The sequence below is a fragment of the Anser anser genome (genome assembly GCF_964211835.1).
Source record: "Anser anser genome assembly, chromosome: 14".
Taxonomy (NCBI): Eukaryota; Metazoa; Chordata; class Aves; order Anseriformes; family Anatidae; genus Anser; species Anser anser.
Genome location: NC_139735.1, coordinates 14,279,801 through 14,295,024, shown reverse-complemented (window position 1 = coordinate 14,295,024; position 15,224 = coordinate 14,279,801). Strand labels below are relative to the sequence as shown.

At 43.7% G+C, this 15,224-nt stretch overlaps 1 protein-coding gene across 7 annotated transcripts in view; it reads left to right on the top strand.

Annotated features, from left to right (window-relative positions):
* Positions 1-11,032, top strand: part of GABRP (gamma-aminobutyric acid type A receptor subunit pi) — a 33,182-nt gene extending 22,150 nt beyond the window's left edge. For 6 of the 7 annotated variants that reach the window (XM_083798225.1, XM_083798224.1, XM_083798229.1 and 3 more), the window contains 3 exons: positions 1,206-1,358; positions 1,890-2,083; positions 2,728-10,704. In XM_083798225.1, coding sequence (XP_083654351.1) covers positions 1,206-1,358; positions 1,890-2,083; positions 2,728-3,042 — 662 coding nt within the window. In that variant the 3' untranslated portion in view covers positions 3,043-10,704. Of the gene's footprint in view, positions 1-1,205; positions 1,359-1,889; positions 2,084-2,727; positions 10,705-10,960 lie in introns of those variants that run through there. The other variant, XM_083798223.1, reaches the window with a different exon arrangement.
* The last annotated feature ends 4,192 nt before the right edge of the window (positions 11,033-15,224 follow it).

Genomic DNA, 15,224 nt, shown 5'->3' with positions numbered 1-15,224 from the left:
ATCAAGGAACTCTTGAGCAAATCTTACAAAGAGAGACAGACAGATAGTAAAATCTAACTTGCAATCAGGGCATTCTGTAGGATGGGAGGCCATGGAAAGATGGATCTTTTAATATACTACATTCACTTAATCTGTTGATTTTTTTTTCCTTAAATGCTCTATTTATTTCTCTACACACACCTGAATATACTCCCTCCCCTCCTCGCAGGTCTGCAGTCTATAAATACTGCAAGGAGCCATGTTTACAGTGACTGGGAGTAAAATTAACTTTCTAAATATACTTTTTTTTTCTAAATGACAGTTCTGTCATGTTTTTGATGGATTAATATCCCTCTGTTCATCAGAATTCAACATCTTTTTAATTTTCAGCATAAATACTCTTCTATCACTATGGAAAGGGACAAATCTTCCTTAGAATGACCAGGTTTTAGAAATAATCATGTTTTGTTGTTTACTGTAGTGTACACAGCCCAAGAACAACATGGTTTTTGTTTCTACACTTCAAAGGGAACTATTGTTTAAGCAGCAGAAATATCTCCTGAAAATACTTGCAATCCAGCCCCTGAACGCTTATGTCACTATAATGACAAGCTGATTTTAAAAAATGGACTGAATTGTTTTGGAGTATACAAAGACACAGTTACCAAAGATCACAAATTACTAATGAATACAGGGAATATAAATCCCTGTGACGATAAGATGCTGGGATGCTTTGGGACATGAGCCAAAGCCTGCTGAAATCAAAAGAAAATCTTGTGTTTATTTCTCAGCCATCAGATAAGAATGAATTTGGCAATGCCTCTTCAAAGTGGTTCTTGGGAAAAAATGTGTTTGCTGAAAAAGAGAATCGAAGAAAGTATCAGCCCGTCCCCACCCTGAGCTACAATGCTAGAATAAAATATTCCCACTGTGGATTAAGTTCAGGAGCCCCACTGCAAGACACACGTTGTATCTCCTGCCAGCCAATTCTGTGTATATGTACAGACATACAGGTGTTTGTTTATACATCTTTTGTCTAGGATATGTTAGATACGAAAGGTTTCTGAGGCAAGAAGTCATGCTTTTGTAAGTAACTCATCTGCCATGATCTCAGTGAGGCTCTGCTGATGTCCATCAGCTGAAGGTCTGGTGCTGGGGGGTCCCGATTTCAGTTTGAAGGTCCTTGGGAATCTCACATTCGCTGTGTTTCTCCCTTCGGTGAACAGGCAGTTACCCACGACTGATCCTGCAGTTTGAGCTGAGGAGAAACATCCTTTATTTCATTTTGGAGACCTATGTGCCATCTACTCTGCTTGTCATGTTGTCCTGGGTTTCTTTTTGGATCACCCTGGATTCAGTACCTGCCCGGACCTGCATTGGTGAGTTGCTGCCTGAGGGAGGGAGAAGAGTTCGGCAGGGAAGGGGAGCCTCCGATGGCAGGGTAGATGGTAGCTTTCTTGAGTTCTCTGCCGCTGTTCACGTTCCGCTTTTACTGGTGGCAGGGCTAGGTTAGCAGCAGGAAGTGTGGAAGAGATTCTGTGCCTGGTGTACTTGCCCCCCCCCCCCCGAGCTGTGTACAGCCAAGGCTCCTGTTAGCCTCGCAGTAGAGGACAGACCAAGCATTCCTTGTTCCGGGCTTTGGTGGAGGGAGATTATTTACTTTTAATTGAAAGTATGAAAAGTGGGAGCCAGTTGTTAAAGGCATGGAGAGCCTCTGCAAAGCCAGTAGTTAGTGCTACAACAGCAATTCAGCTGATGGATGACTTGGATGTGCTAAATGGTGCTGCGCTGTTTTTGTATAGCAGTAGAGGGTGGCACCATATACCTTCTATTGGGTATGCGGACAGAGGATAGGCCAAGTCTTTTCCTAAGTGTCTGTAAGAGAAGGTCTTTCCTTTTTGCTTTCCAAGGTGTAACGACAGTGCTTTCCATGACAACTCTGATGATCGGCTCACGAAGTTCACTCTCAAAAACCAACTGCTTCATTAAGGCCATTGATGTTTACCTTGGCATCTGCTTCAGCTTCATCTTTGGTGCCCTCGTGGAATATGCAGTGGCTCACTACAGCTCCTCGCAGAAATGTACAGCTAAAACACCTCAGGAGGTAATGTCTGATCTACCTTCATAAAACTAGTTATCTCAGATCAACACTAATTAGTCCTTCATTAACTGAATAAGACCAGTAGTCTTCCTGCTATGGGTACAGCTAACATCTGCTTCTCCTAATTGTCTCTAAATGTAAGGGTTTTTTGTGCTACAGATGCAATAGCAGTGATCACAAATAGCCCTAGATCCACAGTGAATTGTTCAAAGTGATCTGCTTTAGTGGCAGAAATTAAATATTCCAGTATGACTGTAGCTTGGTCGTTATCAAGGGTCCAAATCCTGTCAGGAGGAGAAGAGCTATCCCACATCCCTGGTGAGTTCCTCACCTAGTTACCGTGTAGACGTGAAGGCAGACTGATGTCTTGCAGAAGATGAACAGTGGGTTGCTCAGTGACATCAAGAATGAGACTTGTTCAAAGAACTCAAGATCTCTATGAACACAGTATGGAAACAGGCATCTCTGGGACTCCGAGCACTTTCAAAATTAGGCAGCAGCGGGAAGGCTGGTTTGCACACTGTTTTTTTGGTGAACATGTATGAAGCTGTGTGCTTGTATCTTCATCCATACGGTCTCTTAATGGATGAGCACTCTTCTTCTACAGGAGAGGCCAAACCCTGTAACTGAATACTCTTGTTTCTTAGGGGCCTGCAAATGAACTTACTAAAGAAATGGAAGAAGTCAACATCGCTAACATCTTCAACAGCTCCATTGCCAGCTACAAACGGAAAATCAGTTTTACAAGTATTGAGATTTCAAGTGACAATATTAACTGCAGTGACTTGACCATGAAAACTCATGAGAAAATCAAACGTGTCTTGAGAAACAAAATGCACAAAATTATCGGTTATTTCACAATTCAGAACCCCAGCAATGTAGACCACTACTCCAAATTGCTTTTTCCATTGTTTTTTATGTTGGTCAATGTGTTTTATTGGGCTTATTATTTATATTTTTAGTAGAAACAGATTGCGTTGTTCTCCCACTCCGGTAGGAGAGGGATCCTGCCAGCGAGCCTCTAGGTATCTGACCTCAGTGAATCCGCCGTGGACAAAATGCTCTGTTGTGATTCCTGAGGTATGGAGCAGAACAGCGTGTGGGGTACGTTAGATGAAAAGCCTTTGTGGCTTCAGCAGTAGTGACATTGACTCTGGACACTTGCTTGTTCAGCTGAGTGGCTCTGCTGGGCCCTTGTGCTTGTACTGGCTCTCTGTTCCAGCATGCAGCCTCTCCTCTGGCCAGGGATGGGTGCACAGGACTGCATGTGGCAGGCCACGGACTACTAGAGGCAGCAAAATTATCCTGGTAACCTGGAGTAGGTTGGAACCTTCTAGTTTCTAAGAGGATGTAGAATTATAGATGATGTTCTTTGTTTGCAAGAGATAACAGCAACAGAGGGACCATGACGGCTGACTCAATAGCTCCTCTGTTCAAGGAAGTGAACCCAAAGGCATCAGTGTGCTGTGCATAGAGGAAGGGCTCCCGTGCGTGGCGCTTCCTTGTCCTGGGGATGCTGCGGTGCCAGAGCAGTGATTTCAGTGCTGCTGGCAGCGGCGCGGTTGTGCGCCTCGCTGTTTGTAATGCCTGGCTGACTCACTGAAGTAATCCTCGCTTGCTGAAGTTACCCATCCCTGAGACAGGTGGAGGGGCTCTTTGTTGGTAGAGCTGTGTTTTTTCGGAGATTTGGGAGCAGGAACTACAGGCAGCAGAACTGTTTTGTAATCCCTCTACTACTCTTACTGTTGTGCTGTTTGCTGTTGTGCTGGAGTTGAGCAGATTCTGCTATCTCCCTGTCTTCCTCACAAATAGATTCCTCTTAACCCTGGAGAGTGCCTTATGAGCAGCTCTTGTTCCTTGCCAGCCGTAAACAAGAGCGGCCAATTTCTTGTCCCCTGTTTGTATGGCTCTGCAGCTGCGGTGAGTCAGCAGTGCTGCTGGGGAAAAAAACCATGCATGGGGAGCCAGGGTACGATGATCCAAATCAATCTTTTACTCTCTATTTAAGGCTGAAAAAAACACTAAGTTTCTGCAGCAATTCATGTTCTAAGTGGGCTATGGAGACTGCCAGTTGGCTTTACTCATTCGGCAACTAGCAGGACTGAGAGCTCCGTTACAGACGTAAGTTAAATACATGGTGCACGCTTCAAACACTGAATCTTTGGGAACCAAATGGCATTTGGTGCTATGTATCTTTAGGCTACTGGATTTTAAAATGAATGTTTTATGGCAGATTTTTTTTCCCTCTTTTTAGTCTATGCAACTTTCATAAATTTGAGGGTGTAATCCCGCAGTTCCGTAGGCAAAACCATAATTGCCTGCACTGGCTGCTAGTCAGCAGGAGTTTTGGCTGAGTGAGGCCTCTCAGCATGTAGTTCATGTTACAGCCTCACACATGCAGTGGGACTTGCTATAGAAGGTGGGCAAAGCACATCAAACTATAGATTTTTTTTTACTTTAATAACTTTTTATTGAACCACTCCAACACACTATATTGTGAAGGATCTGAGCCACATATTCATAAATCATAGATTTTACAAAGAGCAGCACAAAAAGACAAAGGGGAACGAACTGACAATGGCAAGTGAATAAACACAAACTCCAATAATGAAATGTTGGCTTGTATATACTGGCATTTAAACTCCATTCCATAAAATGTAATAAAGTGAATATTGGTGATATGAACACAAACCCCCCAGAGAGATCCTCTATTAAAAAAATCATTGCCTTATTTCTGTGTCAATTTCTTTCTTTAAAACCCAACTAAAATGCCCTTGTGCGTTCTGCACCGGCTGCCAAATATTAATGTTAACAAAAGGATTTTTTTTTTGTAGCAGAACAGGTGGGAGTTGCCACTCTCAATGCTTGCTTTCATTAGATGCTGCTTTATTTATTCATTCATTCCTCAGTGGCTTTGAGGTTGCTCAGGACTTGATCTGACTTACACCTCTGTGCAACAAAATGTTGCCCTGGAAAGTGACACCTCAGTCTGCTGCTGTTGAAGGAAGGGAGAGAGAGAGAAAAGGGTTTGGGAAGGAAATTTTTTTCAGATAGCTTAGGGTATTATTATTAAAGAACAGTTGGGGTGGCCAGAGGAAGATATTTTGATCTAACATCAGAAACCTTTAATATCTAGAAAGTGTTGGCTCCTGATTTATTTGCTTTTACAGACCATTTTTGCTGCTAGTGATGGACTTCACCACTTTGTAAGTAATACACTTTACATGACTGTCTCCCTAACATAGTCCTGCTGTAACACAAGATCTTCACTTGGTGGTCCTGAGACCACGTCAGTGGTCAAATCAATTCTCAGTGAGGATCAGATACCAAAAATAAAAGACAAACTAAGCAAGCCTCCATCCTACTGCAGGTACATCAGGCATGTCAGAGGGACCAAAGTTAAGTTTAGCTATTACACGTTCTCAAGTGAACCAAGTCTGCTTAGCCTCACTGGTGTCCTGGAGCAGCCCAGTGCCATGACTGCTGTTGCTGTGGTCCCACACATGCCTGGCAGAGGGCAGTGACAGATGAGCATCACAAGCCCACATACGTTCTTCAAAGGGGTCAGGATGATGCGCTGCATAATCCTGTCCCTTTCAGGTGTTGTCTAGCACCACTAAATTCAAGAAAAGGTATTTTCGTGTTCTGAAAGGTGTGGAGCACAGAGCAGCTTCTGTGTTGCTGGTGTGCAAAGATAAGAGCCGGTACCTTGACAGGCATTGAACTGGAAATCCTCCACAAAGGACTGGCATGTAACAGGTACGCTGCAGGTGAGAGCAAAGCTGCAGGTAAGTGCTGCACACAGGCTCTGGTTTGCCTCAGGCATCAGTCTTGTGTATGCTGTGTAAGGAGCAGGAAGGATTTCTGAGCAGCAGCCCACGCTCTGAAAGAGCTCTGGGCTCCAGGCTGATCATTCCTCAGCTGAGAGATGTTTCACCTCCCCCTGACCACATCTGCCCTACAGCACTGAGGGAACTTGACAGTACAGCTCTGGAAGAGCCACAAGACCCAAGAGTCACCCTTTATGTTTACTATTCCACCATGGTGCCAGTTTGTTTGTGCTCTTAACCAAATGCACATGTATGGAGGAAAAGACTGACCTGATTTTTAGAGATGATTCTGCTTCACTGTGATGGCCTGGTTTGCTGTAACCTTTCCTTGCATGCGTTTCCCACAGCTGCAACTTCTAGAATCTTTGTAAGAACATGTGTGCACTCTAAGTCTTTGCAGAGAAATGTTTGTGTATTACCACGGATGGATAGTGAGCAGCAGTCAGGCAATGTGGGTAACGTGAGGAGCTTTCAAGTGATGCAAATACCTGTATCTGGTGCAACCCAGAGGAACATAAAGCCTTGTAATATGCTACGTAGAGTTGCCCTACCTAGCACGGACCAAAAGCAGTCTAGCCATGGCAGCATAAAACAATTTGGTAATTCATTTACTAGTTTAAAATATAAAGCTGCTGCACTACAGAGGAGAGGGCTAACCCAGGCTATCACAGACTGTGCAGTCCTTCTCTAGAGCTAACACAAGGATGTCTGAGTGTAACAGCGAGTGACAGATATGCAGTGCCTTTTAGCACATCCCAACATCATCCTGCTTCCTTCCGTGTCCCCCAGCCTTGTTTTTTCCCCTGACACTTGTACCCACTTCATCCCAGCGCAAGCAGGTCCTGTGCTGCAGCAGCCACCAGCTTGAGCTCAGAGGGTGTTATTTCTCATTTTTAGGAAGATGAAGGGTTCAGCTCAGGAATCCTATTGTTTCAGAGCATGTGGTTTACATTATGATTTCTAAAAGGTATTTATTTGTGTATGCAAACACTACCATCTGCTGCAAGGAATACTTTGCGTTTTTAAAATGTTAATTCCATCTCAAACCTACACATTGAACTGGTAGCAGAAATCACTCTTACTTGCTTATAGCATTTAGTATTACAGCACAGAGCAAGCCAGAAAGTCCTGCCTTGTAAAGACTGTTTAGTGTTGGTAATTATCACAGGTGTTCTCTAAGTTCTCACCGAAATAACTTTTCTGTTCATTGATGACTAAAAGCATTTTTAAATTATGATCTGTTATTACACTTGGGATCAGACAATGGGCTTCTTGTTAATCTGAGGTGAGTACTCAATCAATAATAAATAATTTTATATATTTTTCCTTTCTCCTTTTCCTTTTGAGATCTGTGTCCTAAACTATAGTTTTTCTGAAAGTTTCTGTGCTTTGGAACTTTTTAATTGTCTTACTTGCTCAGGTCAGCACTTCAACAAAAGAATTCAATATTGAACTGCAAGTTGCTTTGTTTGGGCACATGAGTCTGTGTTACATCTAATTTTCTTGGCTGGATTAATACAGGTACATATAATTACAAACAAAAAATCCTTATTTTCAGAGTATTCACGCAGCTAGCATTTGGGTGATCATCTCTGCTGATGAACTAAATGAACAGATAAGTTATGATTTGTGAGCTGAGAAAAAGAAAGCAAAATTAATTCTAGGTATGAATGGCCTTTTCCTCCCCTTTTTCCCCCAAAAGGAAGGCCTTTGTGTGACACCAGCGTACTGCACAGAGAGATCCCAGATCCCAAGCAAAGGTGTGCTGAGGTCCTGACTCCTTCCTTTGCAGGGACAGCACTTCAGCTGGGTCCCTGTGCAGCTGTGTCTGCTGAGCACTGCGCTGTCTGGAGGCAGCACTGGGACCGCGCCCCGCTGGAGGTGCATGAAGCAGCCCTTCCCTCTTTACTTCCCAGCATGTTGTGGGCTCGTATTGCCAGTCGTGCTGTCAGTAGTGTCAGTCACGCTGCACAGGCCCTCTGTTTACGCGCACCTCTACCTGAGGAGGGGTTTGGAGGGAAGTGGCCTGCACTTGTTTCCATGTTGTTTTTAGTTCCATTATATTATAAAACATGGTGATTTTTAATAATTTAGTGTTCTATTATGTTTTATTCCATTGAGAGACCCAGAAAACAAATCCCAAACTTCAGAGAACATGGAATTAAAGCTCTGAAGGTAGGGTCAGACCACGCAGGTGGCTCTGATCATCGCTGTAGGACCCAGTTTACCCACCTGAAATGTCTTTTAAAAAAAAAAAAATATCGGGATTTATTTTTTTCTTCCCCCCAGGGAGAAAATAAGTTTGGTTTTGCACTACCAGTTCAGCTTTCCCAGGAGATATCCTGCTGTTTTCATTTGACTTTCCCTGCAGTCCACAAAGCCTAGCTCTAAAGCCTGCAAAGGAGCAGGTCTGCCTTCCCATCGTGCTGTGGTATAGGAGAGGAGTCAGTCACAATTATGCAGTCATGTCTTACAAGACATTGTCCTTTTCACTCTACTGATACAATGAGCAATCCCCTTCTGCAGCATCAGTGGATGCTGTAAACTGGCATTTTCTATAAGCTCCAGTGTTCACCTGTAGGAAGGCCTCTTCAATGCACATTTAGATTCATGTCCGTTATCATCAAATGTAATCACAAATGTAAGACCGGACCAGCTGTTCAAGACAGAGCTTGTGCTCTCAGACATCTCCTTTAGCACAAGTAGGTCAGCATTTCATGCAAAAGCATTATGGCTTTCAGTGCCTGCAAGATGTTTGCGCTCAGTATCTCTAGCTGCTCTGCGGCTAGAACAAACTGAGACTTCTAAGAGTGTTTCATCAGCCTCAACTAAAAAAAAAAATATCTGACATACGCCCCGCTGGACAGGGACAAAGACCATTTGCCCTGCCAACTCAAACAGGAAGCCAGCTAAGCAAAAAGGGCTGGGTAAAATCCTGAGCCCATTTAGGTTAATGAGAGTCTGGCTATTGATTTAAATGGACTCGGGCTTTTATGCATGCTTCTTAATTCATGCATGTTTTTCACTCCTATTCCCTCACTTAACACTCTGTCCAGCTTTCATACCTTTTGTTAGGAACAGGCATGCAAAGCTAAGAGCTACCATGGATGAACTACCCACCTTATTGCAACCCCCAGAGGTAAAGGGGCCAGGACTAGCCCTGGACTACTAAGAGTTGGCAAATCCAGCTCAGAGCCCTGCTCCAGCCTGGCCCTGAGGCTGTAAGCATTAATGAAGGGCCCTTTGTGGGGCTGTGCTGGTGCAGAACCTCTGAGGTGAGTGTCCCTGAGGCCTAGCGTGGCTGAGGCAGATGCAGCAGGGTGCAATATTTCCCCAGGTACTCCTGAGGAGTGAGAAGCAGCAGGAAGGAAGGGCCTTGCTAGAAAGGTTGAGACCAAATTCTTCCCATCTGCACTTCCCTTCTTGGGTTTACAACACACGTGAGCTTTATCTGGCTGCTGTTCAGATGCTGGGGAAGGGAGGCCTTCGGTTTGGCCCTGGCTCTGAGCATTAGTGCTTTGTTTGTGGCTCCCAGCACTACTGATCTCCATGTAATGACTCCCCGAGGGGGTCTTGCTTTCTAGGAACTCACTATGCAGCAGTCCAGGAGAGAAACTAGGCGAGGACTCATCTGTGGAAGAAGGGAGAAGAGCAAGCCAGCCATACAGTACATCAGACCTGTGGGTCAGTAGACAATGCAGAGTCCTGAGCACAGCAGGAATCGAGCAGCAAGGGGCAATGCCTGTGCTCCCAGACCTTCTTCCCAGTGGTAAGTGCTGCCCCTTCTGAGTTCGTCGCAGGCTTTGCTTTCTGTGCTTACTCACGCCAAAGCCTCCTCTTGTCATCTCCCACACCTTCTTACCTTCTGCTGCTGCCTGCCTACCTCACAGGTGCCCACGCTGCCCCAGATCAAAGCCCCAGCAAAGCATCCCCTCGTCACACACAACCTGCACCATCCCTTCTGAAGCTGAAGGAAAATCCCTGAAGTTCCCTCTCCGTGCCTGATTTCCTGGCTGCTTTTAGGGACAGGTAGTTTTTGCTAATGAGACTTTCCATTATAAAGTTTCCATTGCTTTGGAAAATATTAACTTTGCTGGGCAGATCAAACAGGCCCTGCAGTTATAGTTAGAATATCCTAAAGATTTAGTTCCCGGTAATAACAGGGCTAAACCACAGCATCGCCAGAGGCAAAAGCTGTATTATTTGAAATGAAACTTCTCATAAATATCCAGCTATAAAGTAATTTTGTATCAGCTGCTCTTATATAAACTGGACAAGGCAAACTGTTCTATCCATCAACATTAAGGCTGCCAAGCAAAATAACTCTGTATTCACTTCTGCAAGTTCCAGAGAGCTCCCTCTCTATTAGACTTTCCCAGCAAACACTGTGGCTTGCTCTTTTAAAGAGCTTTTCTGGCACAGGCAACTTAGCATCACCAGTGTCATCTTCGGGCTTCAAGCTGCCTGTGCATCCCCTCACTGTCTCTCTGATGGGAAACAGATGGACAGGTATGCACAAACACAGTTGGCCCTCAGTGGCCACTGGCCACAGCTAATACTACCTTCCTAGTCTTTGTTAGGACAAAGCACCTCAAAATATTGCCTAGGGCCAACACCATGTTTGTTTGTTTTTTCCTTCCAGTCCCTCTCCAACTGCCTGGAGCACGTTCATTGCAGGTCAGTGATGAGCACCATGCTAGTCTTCAAACACCCTGCTGAAGGTAGGAGCTGCAGCCGAGGCAGGTGAGAAGAGCAGAGGGCTCACACAGACGCCACCTTTCCCAGGTGACAGGCGTAAGTCCTGGGACAGGCTGGGTGTACCAGGGCCGCATCTCTACCTCCCACCCTCCCTGCTCACTGCCTCAAGGGCCCCCTGCCCATTGCCCCACTGCTGTCCCCGGGCCTGCAGCTGGCAGGATGTGTAAGATGTGCCTTTCCTGTGCTCTTCCATTTTGTCTGCTTTTGTGTGGGGAGGGTTGGTAGGTTTTCTGGTGTCTCTGAAGCTCCGCTGTACCTGATAGCCCTACTGTCTCACTGTTGATGTCGACAGCACCTGCCTTTGATGCACGAGTTGAACTCCGTACTGAACTGCAGCATCTGCTGCAATAAAACTTGACGCTTGGAAACAGTGAAAACACTGAGGTCTGTACAAAACGTGGAGGCTTTCTTTTAGCCCTAAGATTAAGGTGGGCAAACCTTTGTGCCTGCCACTCTCCCTCAAGAGAGGAGAGGAATGGCGCTGGCTATAGCTTCTATCTTTTATTTGTGATTAAAGCATCTGGAGAAAGATTAAAACAAACAACTAAGATTTGCAGGGCTGGAAATGTGGGCAAGAAACATGGGGAAATGCTCTTATGATACTTCATGTGCAGGTTTCCTCACTACAACTCACTTTTCAAAAGAATGGCTTTAGAAAAATGCTTGATTGCCTACTGCTGATTCCCTAAATGTTTCCCTATCCCTTTCCTGTTATAGGGCAGGAGGTTCGGCTGTTTCTGAGCAAACCTGCAAAGCTTTCAGAAGTTTGGTTTTCTTAAAACATAGCAGAGAAGTGAGGTAGACCTGAACCCTTGAAATATCTGGAAGGAAAATTAACTTGTGTAAAGGATTTTTCAGACTTATTTGTGTGAAAAGGAGTCAATGAGGCTATATTAATCAAACCCGAGCATTTTGTACTAGAGCAGTGCTAGCAGGTTTCTTTTTGTCACTGCAAGTTGAACTTTGAATGCCTACAGTCACCAACAATGATGATGCTAAAACATGAAACAGCAAAGAATCTGTAGGCAGCTACTGCTACAGATAGGTCTAGGATGAGTCAACAAAAGCCTAGCCAAAGCCTTCAGTGAAAATAATCAGCCTTCAGGAAGGAGACGTTCATTTTCTTTCTTTTTTGGTAACTGAGATGTAAGAATTAAAAAAAAATAAATTAAAATAAACAAAAATAATGATTCCCATTTTAACCTTGCAAAGAAAATAATTAAAATATATACGTTACATTATTAAAATATGCAAAATTTATAATTTAATTATACAATTACACAGCCTTATAGTCTAATAGCCCCACTGTATTTTGCATATTAGTGAACAATTGCTTTCTTAAAGCTCACAGTAGAATCATTTACTTGATGCTGGAGAATAAGTTAATTACGGATCTCCTGCCCTTGATTAATGGATTTAATAATGATGTTACAGTAGAATTAACCTATACTTCATGTGCTTACAGCACTAATGATGAGATTCATGAAAGCAATGTGTCAGCAAATACGATTGGCACCAAAAAAGAACATACTTGGAGATTCCAGGATTGCCCACACCACTGCTGGTCAGCACTTCTGATGCAAACCCACAAATGGCATCTAAACACTTCTGCCTCATTGGTCATTAGTTTCCACTATTTGCCCCTTATTTTTACAAAAATAAACAATGAAGCTCAATTCTTGATACTGTGGGAGAAAAATTATCCTAAGAGGTTGGTATAGTATCAGGTAATGCTTTATAGGGCTTATACACAATGGGCTTGGCTACCTGCTCTCTGCCATTACCCAGCAGAATGGGCTGAACATCAGTTTTCTTTAATGTTTCTTTTGTGTGCATGTGTATGTAATAGAATATAAGATTTCTTGGATGGAAACATGTTGAGTCAGCTAAGATTTACTCTCTCTAAATGAACCTCAAGAATAGGTACTTAGTACAACCTAAGAGACTCAACACTAATGTTTCTTAACTCCACCCACTCGACAAAACAAACCATTGCAGGACTGAGGAGATAGAAGGGAAACTTCAAAACTTCTTGTTTTGTCATTACTCCGTGCAGAGCTCTTGTGTATCTGTGCGGAAACCAGGTCTGAGCCTGATAGGAGCCGGATTCAGAAAACCTTACTTAAGTAAAACTTCTCCTGACACAAATAAATACAGAATGAAGACCTGAAACATATTTCATCTGAAAAAGCAGTACCTCAGGAATCACTAGCAACAGGATTTCAAATTGCATCAGCCACGTACCTTATCTATTACCATGCAAATCAGAATAATGCAATACAACTCAGCAGCTTAGCCTAACACCGGCCCCAAGAAGAAAGCAGGAAATGAATAGGAATACAATTTCCTTAACAATTCACTTACAGGAATTATTTTGCAAGACCTTTCCCATGTCCTGGTAGAAGATGAAATCTGAGGGTATGGAAAGAGTTGGGCTGTTTTACTAGGCCTCTTCACTGCCCATTGCCTTTTCCATAGGGGGAAGGTAGAACTTCTACTTACTATGCCACACAGAAACACCAGGAAAAGGGCCAGAAAAAGTATGTTGCATGCTCAGCACTACCCTGCCTGTTGAGACTGAGGGAACAGTAATTTTGTTCAACCTGCTGTTAACAAAGTTGTTCACCAAACCATTCTTATTTCACGGCTGATCGTAGAGAGCTCCCCTCATGCACCGCAGCTGCTCACCTCCTCCCCTCACCAGAGGGGTCGTGCCGGTGCACTGCTCGTCAGCTCTCCAGGCAGCATTTGGGGGATGGTGTCCAAAAAGGAGATGGTGTGCTTCTGTGCTTGTTTTGCTGTTCCACCAGCAATGTTAATCTATTGCCGCTTGTGTTTCTTTCTGGAGCCAGGGAGTAATTTAGAGTGAAAATAAATCAGGATTTGTGGGGAAAAAAATCAACGCTTTTTTCACCTAACCCACCAAAGAAAGCTTCAGGGAATACAAAGATACTGAAATAATGCATCTTATTACTGAACCAGATGGAAATGTCCCTTCAGATATGCCTCTTCAAACCCAGTTGCACTCTTCTTCCTTGCTCTCACCTTTTCCTGTGCTGCCACATATCCATCCTATATAGAGAGTTACAGAAATGTTCTTTTCAGCTCATCACAACTGCCACTGCCAATGGAAGACATTTGGGGCAGGTGTCCATTGTCTCTGTTGCGCACACCCACCCACACACACACACCCCCAACTTGTTCCAGGTGAGCTCAGTTATCACTGGCCAAAATAACCTTCAGCTGTAGATCACCTACCAAGTGGCAGCTGTTCAAATGAGACCACACCTATGCCCAGTTCTTAATTTGTAGGCTAAATCCATCAAGAACTCAGATTACATTACCCAGATAAATGTAAAAAATGTTTTCTAGGAAATTTATGATGGGTTTCCTTAATGTCAGGATGCAGGAAGTAGTTCCTAGTACCCTTGTTTTACAGCCCTCAAATCACATTTCCTGGAAGAAGGGTAAAGTTCAGCCTTGACAAGGGCAGTGCTGGCCTGAAGCCCCTCCTAGCGTTGGCTCTGTTTTGTATATATGTTTTCACCACTACAAACATTTTTTTACTTCATATGGGCCTCAGCAAATCTTTATCCTTTAGATACTCAACCCCTACAGCTGTAGACACAATAAAATAGGTAGTGCTGAGTAGATTCTATAATGAAAAACTAAATGATTAGAATTTGATGAGGAAGTGTGAAATAAAACACATTAAAAAGCATAAGAAGGTGAGACAAGAAATCGATCTCCCATTAAATTCATTGGTTACTTTTTGTCTGACTCTGAATGTTAAAAGCATCAATTACACACATAATGTACTCCTTTGGAGTCTGATTCTCTGTTCAAAGCCAGCATGCAGTACAGAAAATGAATTAGTCCAGCCATCACTCAGCAATGAGAAAGGCCCTGTAGGTCTCTCTAGGATGGCTTTAAGAAGTGCTCCACCAATGGAGGTCAGAGGGAAATTGCATTATATGCAGTTCAGTAGGAGGAAGTGATCTTGAACCAGCCTATTTCACTTCAGGCAAGCTCACTTGGTGCAGAAGATATGAAGCTAAACTTGGGAAAAGCCATAAATATGTTCAGGATGGAAAGTAAACACATGTTCCCATGAGATTTGTCTTAATGGATGTGACCAGAGGATGTAAGTGGGGTACAACAAAATGCATCCTTCACGGTGCTTCAGTAAACCATGGATACAAAAGGAGCAGAAAAAGCTACTTGTGTATATTTAGGACAAGTAGGTACACATGTGATTTCTCTTAGTCTTTTTTCACTAAACTGTCTTAGTCATATGTGTGTATCTTGAAAATGTGATTTTAGATAACAAGCATACAAAGATGGCACATTTGTAGGGAGGGGCCATTCTTGACCTGTGCTCTATAGCCGTGTTTGCAGGTTCCATAAGTCTGGTATGCTTCACCTCTACCTCTGACAGTAAGATGCATCTGCACTGAACTCACATAGTCTGAACAATGGTAACTGAGGGCTCTGGTCTGTTGATAAGCCATCTCTCAGGACCGGGAGGGAGGGAAGCTTTCTGGTAAGAGACAAGC